Source organism: Onychostruthus taczanowskii, unplaced genomic scaffold (genome assembly GCF_017590055.1).
Source record: "Onychostruthus taczanowskii isolate IOZ18803 unplaced genomic scaffold, ASM1759005v1 scaffold29, whole genome shotgun sequence".
Taxonomy (NCBI): Eukaryota; Metazoa; Chordata; class Aves; order Passeriformes; family Passeridae; genus Onychostruthus; species Onychostruthus taczanowskii.
Window position 1 is genome coordinate 6,311,647 of NW_024500239.1, and position 15,620 is coordinate 6,327,266.

Here is a 15,620-nt window from a genome sequence, read left to right on the forward strand (position 1 = left end):
CTCCTATTAGGTGAATAAAAGTAGGTAGTGTTCTAAAGGAACTGGGCAGAGTTCCTATCACTAACCTATTCGTCACCAAGTTATGAAAGCAAAGGCCACTCCAGCCTCAAGAGAAAGCCTTTTTATTTCAGAAGACAGGGAGATCTGTTGTCCTGAAAAATTAAACGAAAAGAGCTAAAAGCTCTTTTAAAATTTAGATTAGTATCTGCATGAAGAGGTGGCAATCAAACACCTGTCTGGTCATGTCTCTTAATTAAAACAGTTCCCAGACAGTGAAAGAAAAAGGCCTCTGTGTCTTCTTAGCAAGGCAGAAATTCACCTACAGTTTTAACAAACTCGAGGATAGGTCCACTGTCAGATTTCCTTCTGACTTCAGAGTTGTGTTAAACTACTTGGAAAATGTATTTTACTTTCCTTTGCAAATTACTTGCACTTCTGAATCCTTAAAGCACTTGCTGTGTTCCTGTATAGCTGTGGCCTTTCTGACTGAGGTGTAGCACAGCCACGAACATCAAATGCCCAGCGGGGCACTAAACCTTCATGTGGTGAAGCACCAACATTACCACAGCTCCCAGTCCCCAGTTAGTCCATAATACACTTTAAAAAGTCTGACAAATACATTTAGTAAAGAAGTTTTTCACCCAAATCACTTAAGGATAGAAGTGCAGTGCTCAGTTAAGCCCAAAAGTGGTGAAAGAAGGAGTGTGCAATCACAAGGTTGCCAGTAGTTACGCATTTTGATAAGACAGCCCTGTCCTTAAGCAGATTGTTTTCTTATCTAAGAAGAAACCAATCTCAGGTATATAAACATCAAAGTATTCTTAAAATGGATGCGTCCTACCTGAGACCAGCTGCACATCAGAAAGTTTCAGCTTAGAAGGAGGTCTTGTTGACTGACACACTTTGCCTTCCTGAGAACGCCCTTTAACAAACAATGTGAACAGCTCTGTGTTTATCACAGAAGTGGTTGTGCATAGCTACAAACTATTTCAGTAAGCTACAGCATTATTTTATCCTAAAAATCATTCTCATTTTTTATGGGGAAACTCATGAGACATTCCATATGACAGAAAATCACGACAACCACAATTGAAATTGAACTAATGTTGAAATATATCTTTATATATATATATATATATATATGTATAAAGTTGCTACAAAAAAAATGAAGGAAAATAAATTTATTAGCTGTATTTATTTTATCCTTTTTGGTTCTCAAAGCTACAGAGCCATGACAGAAGTGACTTACCATGTGTTAAAGTACATATGGTTAGCATATCCATCAGTCAGCCACACTGTAAAGGAGCTCAAGGTCTAGAAGCAATACTTTACCTTTTCTTGAAGATGCATTCCTTTGCATGTGCACGTTCAGGCACAGAGCAAAGCAGTGCAAAATTATAAAAGACAATCTTGCTCTTGCCATAAAGACATCTTCATACACAAAAGTTATCAACATGGAACATATTCTTCGTATGAAAATATTTTTAAAACAGTACAAAACAAACAAAACACTTTAAAACAATGCTTTAAAAAAACAAATCATGATCCAGACACCCACTCTGCATGGATACAGCCAGTTATCCCCAGCTAAACTGCTCTGTTCTCTTTCCACATTGATATATGTGAGCAGCTCTGGCAATGGAATTATTTGATTGCTCAAGACCTGTGCTGAAACAATGCTGTGTGGGGATTCAAACAGCTTCAGCAGCAGCCATTTTAAATCACCGAGTTGTGTGGTTTATTTAACATAAAACAGAAACACAATTGCCCTGAACACCTGAGACTAATTTTTATAAATAGTTGAAATTCTTAACAATTAGGTAAGAAGTGCATAGATTAATACATTCTGTTATAAAAATAAAAGCATAGTTATACAAATAAATTATAGTGAAAAGAAAATTACCATATATCTGCTTTAGGATGGACTGCTTGCTGGTTTTTATGGCTGAGCTGGTTTTGTTTACAGATTTCAGATTTTTACATGAAGGAACTGATTTCAGAGCGCTATGGTTCAGCTGCTTCTTCCAAGCAACCTGAATGAAGAAGGCAGCTGCCTCTTGTCTCCATTTGTCTTCATCTTCCTTGCAGTGCCGCTTAGCACTAAGGAGCTGAAACAACTCCTGTCTTAGCTGGTAACTAGAGAGCAGAAAAGAGAAGAGCACTTGTTTTAGGTGACCTGCTTTAACTCCTGTGCTTTCCACGCATCAGTTCACGTGGTGGATTACATGAGTAACTGGGAGAACAGAACTCCCACTGATGTGCTAAGTCACTTGGACGAGAAATGTTTGTTCAGAAGAAAAAGCAGGAGTTGGGTTCAGTTTTGGATGCATCCATTATTTCACACAGTTAATAAAGACCTGGCATTACTGGTATCAAAAGTTACAGTGCTTCAACATCAGCTGATCAGCTGCTTTATAAATAGAAAATCAGCAGAAGACAAAACTATAAATATTTATGGTAACAGTATAATCAGTACCGCTTCCTCATTTTCAGTACATTCGCAGCTCGACAACACCAAACTTTCTCGTGTGCCCTTAGCACTTCATGTCCTCAGTCAATCAGTGCGAGAGACGAACCAAATCTGCCTCCTGTGGGTTCCACTGCACATTTCCTCTGCAGAAAACTGAGCTGCTCTCCACCCCTCCTCCGAAGATGCTCCCCTCACCTTGTTTTCAGCAATCAATGTTTTTTTCCCTTCCCTTCAAAGGCTCCCTGTCTTCTGACCCAGCCTTGCCTCAGCTGCTTTGATCTTACACACAGTCACATCCCTCTGCGAATGGCAGCAGCAGATTATCTGTCCCTCACACTCCGGTGGCAAATGGCACCGGCAGCAAGGAGCTGTTGGGGTTTTTTTTTTCCTCTTGAATCGGATGTAAGTATTCAATCGGATATCGGCGTTTCACACTCAACAAGTCAATTAACTGGCTTAGCAATTAACTCCGAACCCTCCCAGTACAAACCTGTCACAAATGAGCATTGAGTAACACTTGTAAAATATTAATTATAAGTGTTTGGTAACAGGCCAAAACACATTGATCATCATCCCCTCTGGCATTCAAAAAGGCTTCTGCTGGATGCGCGGTAAAGCAAAGGAGGAAGGAGAGAGAGAGGTGATTTTTTTCTCTTGCTCCCTCTGCAACAAGTTCTAAATTAAAACAAAAGACAACAAGCCAAATACAAATTGTTTAAATACAAGTTCTAAGCCAATGAACTACATAATTCAAACAAAGCAGCAGCCATATACAAAAAAATGAGTACATAAAAACACAATGGAATGCCAAACTGGGATGATATGCTCCATTACAGCCCAAATAAATTTAAACTTCCAATAAGCTTAGTAAATTACCTCTGAAATTTGCTGGGTGAGACAAATGTATTTAATCTTAATTTAGTGAAGCTTCAGATTTCAGGCATGTACTGTGATGCAGCTCATTGAAGTACATAAATGCAGGCAGCAACTGCATCTTGTCAGGGCCTGCAAGTTGTGAAGCATGGTATGAATTCAGAACAGGAGTATTATTGAGACAGAAGGAAAAATGATTCAGTCTTCTTAAATAATATGCCAATTTCAATTTTTCAATATGGGAAGAGAGGAAAAGAAAGTGAAGAGAGATCACAGTTGCAGTGACTTGCTAAAATAACTTGAGCTAAGGATGGGTTAAGTGAATACTTAACTGCAGAAAAAACAATTGGGGAACTGTTTTATACTGGAGCAGAAAAGAATACTAAGCTACTCTCCTGGAATTCAGTAATTACTGCCAGATGCCTTTGCTGATACGTGAAATGACCCATTCACAGTCACTGCACCTTTGCACCCAGCTGTGATTTCAAGTTTGTAGAGCACTTCTGGTAGTTTTTAGCAACAAGAAAAGAACTGTGAGGTTCCGACACTGAGAAGATGTAAGCAGTTGTCTGTAAAGCAAGTGATCTGTATTTTTTTAATTCAGCTCTCTCAGATCATTCTGATCCTAGTGAGAAAAAAAGAAGAATTGGTCCAAGTTTGATACAATATGAATCTGACATGGTGCCTTAAAATATATCTGATGCTTAGTCAAAAAAAACAACTGCATATAAAAGAAAAGTGGAATATCCACGTGCAGAACAACAAAGCTGGCAAGTGGTATTCTCACTCATTGTTACAGAAGCTCTAATCTTAAAAACCACTGCTGGCCAAAGTATGCACACAGCAATAATATATTTTAAAAACACAGCTTGACTCCAGTGGGAGAACAACAGTGACAGCAACCAACTTATTGCAGCTTCTGTGGGCTTCCTGTGGGCCCTGGAGCATGGGACAGGCCCTGGTGCCCCCCAGGAGAGAGAACAGACACAGAATGTGTAAGCCTCGCTGAGCAGGATAAGCAATTAACCTTTGGCAAGCCACACACCTTAGAATATACACTTTTGAGGAGTACATTTATAAAGTTTGCAGGTTTGGGAATTGAAACATTCTCCTGAGAACAGCAAGTATAATACACTTAGGTAGACCAGTACCTCTCTGCTGTTGTGTTTGCCTTCAGTTAAGTAAATCAAGACTATAAAATTTGTAGAGAGAGACAAATGCACTTAGTTCCAATTTAGAGAAATTCCAGAATCAAGCATGTACTTCTACATGTTTCTAACGTAGAATTACACTGTAAGATTGTATAATTTTACTGCTGTCTACTAGTACATGCTATTTACCATGTGCAAGTTTGGAAGAAAAGCAAACACAGGACTGTGGAAGAACTGCCAGACTAATGTCTCCTGCAGCTTTGCAGAATTTATGATCTTTGTTAGTATTCTATGAGTTCTTGCAAACAGAACAAATATACTTATTTTTCACTATTAAGTATTTAAATAACAAATGTAATTTAAACAATCTTTAATCCCACAATATCCAAAATGCAAAGTGCTAGTAAGCCATGCACTTCTTGGAGAGAATGCACACCATCCCTGTTCCAGCAGGTGCACAGTTTCGAAAGGCCTGTCCAAAACCTGTAGCGGGATTGGGATGCACATTTCTGTGCAGGTAAGGCAGCTTAATGCATGGCTTTGGATCCTGGTTCTTGTGAGGAAATTTGCACAAGCACTCACTACACGTGGCTCTGCTTTGTCTTCAAGCCACAGCAAGTGCCTGCCCCCCTGTAACACAGAATTTTAAACTGGTGTTAAGTGAAAGCAGCAGAGCCAGCAGCAGCATCACTTGCAGAGACACTCTCCTAACCTACTCCTGGCTTCCTTTAGCTTTTGGTATCTGAGTGATTTGAACCCATAAGACAAGAACTTGGGACCTACATCAGAAAAGAAGGCAAAGGAGCAAGCAGCAGAGAGAGCAGAAGTGCTGGAACCCTGGGAGAAAAAGTGGCTGCTTTTCCTCACAGTTCAGAGGAATATGGCTTGGGGTCAGAACCACAGAGAGGTTTCGGTTGGAAGGGATTTTTAATGACCACCTCATCCACTTCCCTGCCATGGCCAGGGACATCTTCAACCCAGAGTCCCTCAGAGAAACTGTTAAACTAGTGAGAGACCTGGAAAGAATATTAGTAAATGTATGCAATTTATAGTTTTCTGCATCCAGTAAAATCAAAGAAAGTTTAAATAAAAACAAGAAATAAGAATAATTTGCATATTATATACTTCCCTTACATACTCTTCCTGCCTGTTTTGATAAGAAATTAAATATTAAGGAGCATATACTTGCAGAATGGCTGCACATCTGTGGCTGAAACTCACACATTCATAAAAGCAGGATAATGCTTTCATGAATGCATGAAATACATTCATGAATACCTGCTTAATCAAGGTATTCAAGCTACCTTCAAGTTTTGTCAATGAACACTCAAAGCTCCCAAACATTCAGTGGTTTGGTTATCTGGTTAAATGTTAGGTCAGAGCAGAATTTCAAGCATGTCACTGAACTCCAGGTTTAGGCAAATCCTGATTTGCACTCTCAAAAGAAATATCAGAGCTTGAAATAGAAGTTTAACGATTTCTATGATTATTAAAAGTCATCACTTACCTTGCACTTTTTACGAAGTTACTAATATAATTCTACGCCACTGGACCCCCTTTCCCTTGTGTGGGGAAAGATTATTAATTGTCTCATTTAGCACTGGCAACATTGTAGGCAAAATAAAGCACATTTTATGCCCACAAGCCTGGTTTCATTTACATCTACTTGTATCTCTCTCTTCTCCAGCCACTGAAACAGTAATCTTACCTTCTCCACGTCCTCTGTATGACTGTGGCCGCGTAGTTCTTCTTCCGAAAAAGCTCCTTCCTTTTTCTTTCTTTTTCTATGATCTGCATTCGAATCTCTAAAGGGATTAGTTCAATATTTGTACTTTGCCATGGAACAGAACATAATTGATCATCTGCATTTCTGGATCCAATTAAGCCTGTTTTTTCCAAGTTCAAACCGTCATCAGAAGCAGAACATGCTACTGGGTTTCTTGGCACAGTCCTGGTAGGTTCTGCCCCAGCAGACAATAACGAAGAGGCCTTTTTTGCTATTTCATTGTTTCCCACTTTGACAGTTTGTTCTGCAGCATGCAGGCTGTCATTTCTGGTGCTTACAAACACTGTTTTGGCACTTCCTGGTCTACTAGAACCAGCTGGTGAACATCTCTTATCATTTACCTCTTTATTCCTGGGTTTCTGCTGGTGCCTTCTGCCTTTGGAAGAAGCTTCCCCCAGCTTTGAGTTTCGTGTCATTCCACCGGTACAACCGGCATCGCAGAAGAACACAGCCCTTCCTTCACCGTGGTCCCTCTTGCCAGAGGGAGGCTGACTCAGATCTTTCAGCTTCTCCCCAGCACTGGCAGTCCTACAGGCAGAAGGAGAAAGCTTCCTGCTCCTCCGAGCACAGGCATCCGTTGTGTCGACAGCGTGCTCCTTGTGCTTTTCTCCGTCCGGCTCCGCAGCAGCTGCAACCTGAGGTTTCACTTCAGCTTTTGTTCCCTCCTTTGCTTTGCCACAGTGGAAATGGACACAGCTTGACTTGCTTTTGATGTGTTTCCTCAATGAATCTTTAGACAGAGAAATTTAAAACAAATTCAGCCTCTGACCCAGCAAAACGTAATTTATGTCTCTGATTTTTTTGCTAAGTTACCTTTGGGGCACATTAGGATTCACTTAAATGAACACAAAAAATGCAAGCAGGAAGAATCAGAAGAGGACATGATTGCCTGTCACAGTAGAATCCCAAACACCTTCATTTGCTTAATGTTGTACAAATGGTTTTCTTTCTAACACTACATTTGAGTTAGATGCCTGAAAATCTCCTGCTCTATCCTGGCACAGGATAACCCACTGACCCAGAAAACCCAAAGCACTTGGCTTCTCAGTACTTCCCTTGACATCCTGAATGAAATTATGAAGTCCTTCCTATTTTTCCCTTGCTGCTGTGTGATCACTGCTTCTAAACACTCTGGTGAGGGTGACTTGGAAGCCAGACTGGAGTGCAAAACTGAAAATTCCCCATCTTCCATTCACTTTCCATTTTGCTTGGAAATTAACAGCAGAATGAAAAAAATAGACCAGAGAGGATGAAACAAAACAGACAGGATGTTACAGGGCAGATAGGAGGGGAAAAAGAAAAGGAAGAGATCGTCGATATACTGTCATTCCAGAAAATCACCTGGGTCATCCAAAACCTGATGAAACCATGCTATATTTGTAGTGCCTTTCCAGGATACCCTTTTGACTGGATAACCAGATCAGAAAACACCCAACAACTGAATCACAGTTTTCACAGTCCAAAGGGTCTAAATTTACATTTAATTCCAATAAAATGACCAATTAAGTCCATCAAAGTTTTGGTCACAAGAGGACCGATTAAAACACCTAATGAGAACTGACTATACAACTTCATGGTTTGATCCTTGTTGCATCAACTTTCTTTCAGTAACAAAAAGAGAATGCATACCTAAAAAAGGCACAACATTCTTTCAAACACCAGTTAGATTGAACTAGAGGATAAATCTAGCTTAAAAACCAGAGTTACTATTTCTCTATTTACATTCTTCACGTGCACCACAGATATGTCAAATATCTTTAATCTTATTTTCTCTGAATAGTGCAGCTAATAGAACAATTGCCCACAGCCTGTTTTCACATATTCTAGGAATTTTTATAGACACTGTAAGACACTGTACTGTTTTTCACTACTTCACCCAGAGTGAAAGAATCTGTATCTATCTCTACCCTGCTGCACAAATTGCTCAAGTGATAAAAGAATATGAAATCACAGAAGGACAAAATAGATTCTATGTATAAAATACTCCCAAGAAGTGAACAAAGCAGATAAACAGCACAATTTAAAAAGATCACAAACCTTGCCTGATCTTATGGCTTTCACTCTGAGGCTCTGCTGACAGACAGCTCTCCTTTGGGGTTCCTCTGTCATGACCAGCTTTAGGTGAACCTCTGCTGTTTCTCCCTGGCTGGATCTGTGAAGCATTGAGGGACAGAAGCCTCTTGCTCTGTGTGTCAGCTGCTTTGCTGGGTAACCTTGGGACACTGGTGGCCTTCTCCCAGTTTGCGGGATTCTGTTGTACCTGAAACTTGTTTTGTTCCACGTTCTGCATCCCTTTCTGCAGCTTGGCTTCCTTCCTCTTACTTTCCTCTTCACGTTTCCTGCAATTACAGTCCATACCATAAGAATTTTGAAGATTAAATCCTGGGAGCACGTATCTAACTTGAACACACTCCTCTCTAAAAATCTGACGCTGCCACAACAAATCCTTGATTTGACATTTTTTTGGTGAGAAAAGGACACATATTCGCACTGAAATGTCTTAACTTGATCCAAAACAACAAGTGACTTGCAGCTACAGCCTGATGAAGGTTAAGTCCCTGTCAGCCAGCTGCCCATTCAGTTTGCAGTTGTTTTGACTGATCTCAACACACTCACTTATTGAAAACAACTGAACTTAGGGGGTTTTATAAATAGACAAAAATTAAAAGCAGGATTTAAAAAAGAATCACGACACTAATAACTGTGTTTGTAATTACTAATGAGCAATATTTTCATGTGAGCAGTAATGCAATGCACTATATTAGAAAAGCAAAAAAATTTAACAAAGGACACAATATCTTAGAAAATTTTTTTTTGTACTTAAATGTGTCAATACAGATAACTATAAACCAACTTTGAACTAGCTACTGGTACTAACTTGATTTGTCATTAGTACAGAAACATTATATGTCATTTAAATGACAAATACTGATAATATGAGATGTGAATTGAAAATTTGCACATAGTATGCCAATCACAATGGCAACATTTGGATTTCCAAAATTAAATAAGTCATGCACCTCTTAATGATGTAGCTACAAAAGAGAATTTTGGAAAAATTAAGAAAGGTGCATCCATTAAATAAAATTTCGCAGCCCATTTTGAAATATAGTGGGCTGTCGTTGGACTTCATCTTTTAAATTCTTGCTCCTACCAAGCAGAATAAACCCAATAGCACATGGCAAACGTTACATACCTACCTCCCACTGAATTCATTTTTATAAATTAAGCCCTGGTTGCTGGATGAAGTGACACTTTTCCTGTTGGAACGGACAGGCGGTAAATGCCGTATCATGTAGCTGCCTGGTATTTTAACTTGCTTCCAGTGCTCCAACACAGTATGCAGACTGTTGCCACATCACCTCCCAGCATGGCGTGTGACAGGTGAGTTATGCAGCACGCCAGCCCCAGTTCCTGTGAGTGGTGTCACTGCCAGCGCGTGTCACTGCAGCGCGAGCTGCCAGCGAGAAGCCCTAACTTTATCTGTCAGTGCTATCTTATCAGCTCTGCTCTGCAGAAGAAGCTGATTGAACTTTGCACCTGAAAAGCTGCTAATTGATCTAAAAAAATACACTCCTAGCAGCCTGGGATTCAGTATTCCCTCTGGCATGAAAAAAAAGTGGCTGCTTTCCATTAATATTGGCATTCCACAACCGGACTATGCAGGGATGTTGGGACTGTGTACAGTATGGATCTCACTGCCATTACTGTGCCATTTGAGCTGATAAATCAGACCTTGCTATTCACAGAACAGTAATTTTCTATTCTTCACAAGAATAGGCAGCCTGTTACTAATGTCCTCTATTCAGGCTATTAGAAAAGGAAGTGTGAGATGGGCTGTGTGATACACAATCAAGCTGGAGTGACCTGCACTCCCCTGATGAGCAGATAAACTCAAAACAATAACTTCAGCAACATACCAGTTGTAAAGTTATTGAAATGAGACAGGACCAGAAACCAAGAAGTAAAAAGTGTTTTTTTTTTTTTAAAGGTCTTATCTGTGTGCTAATTTTTCGGATTAAACTGAAGAAAGAATAAAGGGAGGGGATTTCAAAGTTCCCTATTCATAAAGCACCATCATAATTGTCACAGTACAGCTTAGTTGAATAATAGACTCCTGAATACATAAGACCTTTCCCTTGTGTTTTGCTTTATTTAATCAGAAATTCAGTTTGTATTACAGTGAAGGATCTCTTTGAAATTAAAATTTCTAAGTTTTACTATTGTCCAATTTGAGAGGCTAGGTTTCATGAATAAGTGAAGGAAGTAGACGAGTTTCTAAATTCAGGTTCTAACTTCTAACTCTCAGTCATTCTCAGGAGGTTCTGGCGAACTCAACAAGATCCAGATTTGGGCTCTCAAGTCAGACAGCTCAACAGTGGTAACAGAGCTGGCAGGCCGACATTTTCCATTGTAAATGCAACAAAATTTTGTCTTGAATGGTCATAAGCTTGCATTTTGTTGCGAAAGTGAAAGAATCAAAACTGAGCCTTTAGCAGATGGAAAGGAACAGTTTCAGCCTTACACACACATATATGAAGACACAGAGATGTTCTGAATTTTTAATTCTGCTTAAATGAATTCAACCTTTTCTATTCTGTTAAGAATAGAAACTTAACTTTTTTATCTACACACTGAAGGATATTTTAAAGGAGAGTGTTTTTAAAGTTATCCTTGCAAGAAGACCCCAAAAACTTACTTAAAAAATCTCGACTGAAAATAGATTTCCAGGTATGATGCTATTACTTGGTAGAGCTTTCTCTGGACTAAGAGCAGTTATATTTCATGTTGTATAAACAGCATCTCCTGCTACACAATCTAGCATGATGATTATTTTCAAAAGAATGATACCACTGACTCATGATGTGTTCAGATTCTGATCTACAACTACCTTTTAAACTGATAGTTCTTAATAAAAATGTCAAGACAACAGTTATTTTCTGTCCAGTATTCCTATGTTGATGGGTCTTCCCAAATGTGTAGAGCAGTCTGTTAGTTCTTACCTAAGTGCCTATTTTTTCCTCAGTCATTTCTTGTATTTATTTTATCACCATTCTGATTTCTAATTTAGTCTTCAATGTGCTTACAATCTTCTGCATCTTGGTGCTATTTTCAAATTCAAATTTACTTCTTAAATGAAAATACAAATTCATGACGGATTTATGTGAAATTCTCATCAATATACACTTCCAGTTTAAAGGTGACAAATGAGAAAATGCCCCTGAGGAAGTGCGAAGACTTCAGGCAAGTCTGAATGACAGCTACTGTTTCTCCATGGCCACAAAACTTGTTATTCAGACACAAAAGAAAATTGAGTTGGTTTGATGTAATTTCTTCTGAAGTGTAAAAAAAAAATCCCACAGAACAGTTCAGTCTACTTAGCATCTCTCATGGACCAACTGGTTCCTTACTCTTCCTTTTCCAATGAGTAGGTTTACAATGTTTTTTTTTTGTGATACCTACCTCACATCCTTTGTCAGTTCTTATTTAGCACCTCAGCTTATTTAGCTTTATCATTGCATGTTCTTATTACTGTCAATTTTAGTAATTACATCAAATTTCCAATATGTGCTTTCCCTTTTCAGGTTGCTGGAGGGCTCATTATTTTCTCTGTTGCCACACTCCCCTATCTTTCCTCAGCATGCAGGGCTAACCACCAGTCTTCTGAAAAACCTCATAATCTACTTGTATTCTCTTGGTATGAGAATATTTTTCTAAATCTACTGAAGGCTGTTTAATTGAACTTCCTGTTTTCTTCCTGTTCTTCTCTTCCTAAATATCATGAGCTATTTACTCACTTTCATCCATTTCCCTTTCACATCCACATTCTCAATCAGTTTCCTTCAACTGGCCAGAATGAAAAACAGAAGTATGGATTCAGGAACTCATCCTGAGAAATTGAAAGGGGAGGTGAACAAATGAGGAAGGAGTTCTGCATTCCTTTCAAAATTCAATACACTGGAAATTAGTTTTCTCTGAATATGTTTTAAACACATAAATATTATTTTCTTAAATGCCTGGTTTTGCAATAAATAAACCAAAATCATCTTTTTAAAGTCTGGAAGGGATCTCAGGAAGTCAGCAAGGCTAACAGGCTGCTCAAAACAGGGTCAGATTGGGTGGCTCAGGTTTTCATCCAATTATGTCTTGAAAGCCTTTATGGACAGAGACCATACAATCTCATTGGGTTGTTCTACTCGTTGATTGTCACAAGGGTGAAATAATTTATCTTTATTTCCAGGCAAAATATCTCGTCCCAACTTTTGCCTGTTAAAAGTTTCCCAGAGACCAGAAACACTGATCAGACTACAGTCCCTCAGATTTTTTTTTTTTTTTGGCCCTTTTTGAAGCTGGGTGCAACATTTTCTTTCCTCCCATCATAGGGGACTCTCCCTGGTCTCTGTGATCTTTCAAAGACATTGGAAAATGACCTTTTAAGGGCATCAGTTAGTTCCTTCTGTACCCTTGGATGCAATCAATCTGGTCCCATGGACTTATCTGGGCTGAGTTCTCTCAAACCTCACTTAATCTTTATTCACAGCTGGCAGTTCTGCTCCTCCTTGAACCAATTCTCTGAGCAAAGAGCCCTGGAAGACCTTCTGGCAGACTGAGGAAGAGAGGGCACTGAGTACTTCTGCCACACGTGTCTGTTGTAACCAAAGGCACCATTCAGCAACAGGTCCCCACTCATTCCTTTTACTAATGTATCACTATTTTTATTAACATAGAAGCACAAACTCACTTTGTAATCTGCAACATTTCTTTGAAGTCTCAACTCTATTTGAGTTTTGGTGTTTCGGACACCATGTACGTGCCCAAGCAATGCATTTACACTCTGCTTTTCCAGTCTGTCCCAGCTTCTGCCTTCTGTGAGCTGCATTTTTACATTTGAGCTCTGTCAAGGTTACCCACATTGGTCCCCTGGTGCGTCTCTTTGCTCAGTGACATAACAGTGTGCATGTTGTTTTGGCCTTCATCAAACTCCATTTTATAAAATACAATTTCTTTGATATAGGAGAAAACACGGGAGATGATGTTTGTATAGAAATATTTCATAGGCTTTAAATACAGTGAATGTAATTTTACCAGAAAATAATAGAGGTATGAGATGCTGGGTGACTTTTTGTTACTGTGAAAAGGGAAAAAAAAAACAACAGAAAAAGAACAGACTATCTAAACCCAAATACATTTAGGAGTGATTTATCTTAAGAGACTCTCTAAAGTAACTTATCAAAAAGCAAGTGTAAATATCTACACTGAAGTAGTTGGGGAGAGGCTGTGTGTCTTCAATCTAGGAGTTCACCATCATTCAGGATCCCCACATAATGTCTCCTTTTATCTGGAGACCAGATTTTTAAACACCAGTAGGGATAATAGTTTTCTGTATGCAGGAACACCCTGGCCAATTTCAGCTGTGGAATGCACAGATGGGTACGCAGAATGATGACAACATAATGTCCCCTTCAGTTTATTACAGACCATAAAATTGCAATTAAATAAAATTTGTTATGTGACAACCTGATTTGCTTGTACACTCCAATTGTACTGTAATTCTCTTTTTATGGTATTTGGTACACAGACTTTGTTTCTATTGTTTTCAAACAAATCAACAACAGCTAAGTAAGTTTCAGAAACTGCATCAAAAACTCACAAAGGAAAACTATTATAAAAATACCCCCAAATTTCCATGAGGCAATGCTTTTCCATTTAATCTTCTACATGGTGGATCAGAGATTCTTCTAAAAATGACTGTCATCACAAAGGATAAAACTACCTCATTTGGTAAAGTCAGTTGTGACCACACAGCAATAAGCAGAGCTCTCCACACTAAAAGGAAATATTTTCCAGGACAGCTTCTCCACGCATAGTTTTGACTTACACTGATTTCAGCAGAAAAGGCAAACAGTAGGAGAGCTACAGGTTGCAGCTTCAGGATGTAGAGATGTGAGTAAGAGATGAGTTATCTGGTATTTCTTTAGCTTTGGTTCTTCCTGGGGAATAATAATTGTTTTAAAGTAGCAGCAATCAAACCCAATGAAGGTCTGACTGGCCAATTATGCAGAACATCAAACTACCAAATTTGATACAGAATGGAGTGCAGATGAATTTGTCTGTGATACACAGATGCAGCAAAAATACCTCTAGGTGCAATAACTATGATCTCTCTTTATTGAAATAATACTCCCAAATCATGCAGAAATCTTTTCAGACTTATCTTTTTCATGTCAGAATCAGATTTCTTCAAGAGAAACCAGGTGCTAATTTCATACTAAGAATCTTAAGGATAAATTCCAAGCAAGCAACGTATTGTGATAATCATTTATGTACCTTCTGATTTTAGAATTTCGCCACTGTGCTACCATTACCACATTTAAATTGGGTTGAAACTCAGCCAGAACCTACACATCTTGCTGATAACAATTTGAATTGCATATGTTAGTTAGCTGTAATCCATCATAACCAATTCATAGGAACTCAATTCATAGGAATTCAAAAGCACAAAATGTAAGTGCAGAGAATAATAAGGCCCAAAATGAAGTTGAAAATAGAACCAGGAGTCCAGGTTACTAGAGAAACATTAAGTTAAGCCTTACTAAACCAGGCTTTCCCTGGTTTGTTTTTGGTTTTTTTTTCCCTCAGCTACTGATTAATTTCTGCTCAAAACGGATATCAAGACTTGATAGGCAAATAATGATTTTCACTACCTTAAAGTGAAAAATGTTTTCCAAGCCATTTTATCATACAGAATATCAGGCAAAGATTCATGGACACTAAAATGCTATTTTCTCAACTTTTAGTATTTTGCCTTGCTTTGGTATATAATACAAAGTTTGTTATTTAAACTGTGATTATATGGAAAATAACTTCCATCTGTCTATGGTTATATGGAAGTTATATGCTTCCTTTCATTTCATTAATTTTACCAAGAGGAACAAAAACCGATGAGCAACAGATAAAATTATACATGGATAAATACAAACTTACAAGAAATGTCTATGTGCTGGAGTAGGTTTAAGTCTCAGACTTACTTGGCAGCAGCATCTTTTCTCAGCTGTTCATGTTTCATTAAAAGATTCTTCCTCTCCTGAAAAGCCTTTCTAACTTTGTATCCTTTGTAGACAGCCTGAATTTTGAAAGCAGCAATATCCTGAATGGCGGCTATAGACAGAGCCCCGTGTTCTAACATGAACTGGATCACTTCGTGGTGTTCACCAAGCAAGGCATAATCAAGTGGAGTATACCTAAAAAAAACCCAAAAGCCACAACAATTACTACTGATCTAGAATTCTAGCTATAATGTGCGTTTCTTCACCCTCATTTCATAATAAAGCAACTTCTA

At 38.6% G+C, this 15,620-nt stretch overlaps 1 protein-coding gene across 3 annotated transcripts in view; it reads right to left on the reverse strand.

Annotated features, from left to right (window-relative positions):
- INVS (inversin) overlaps nucleotides 1-15,620 on the reverse strand; it is an 85,495-nt gene that overhangs the window by 2,141 nt on the left and 67,734 nt on the right. For all 3 annotated transcript variants that reach the window (XM_041408184.1, XM_041408186.1, XM_041408185.1), the window contains 5 exons: nucleotides 15,310-15,522; nucleotides 8,318-8,619; nucleotides 6,203-7,010; nucleotides 1,904-2,136; nucleotides 842-922 (listed from right to left, as the gene is read on the reverse strand). In XM_041408184.1, the coding sequence (XP_041264118.1) occupies nucleotides 842-922; nucleotides 1,904-2,136; nucleotides 6,203-7,010; nucleotides 8,318-8,619; nucleotides 15,310-15,522 (1,637 nt within the window). The remainder of the gene's footprint in view (nucleotides 1-841; nucleotides 923-1,903; nucleotides 2,137-6,202; nucleotides 7,011-8,317; nucleotides 8,620-15,309; nucleotides 15,523-15,620) is intronic.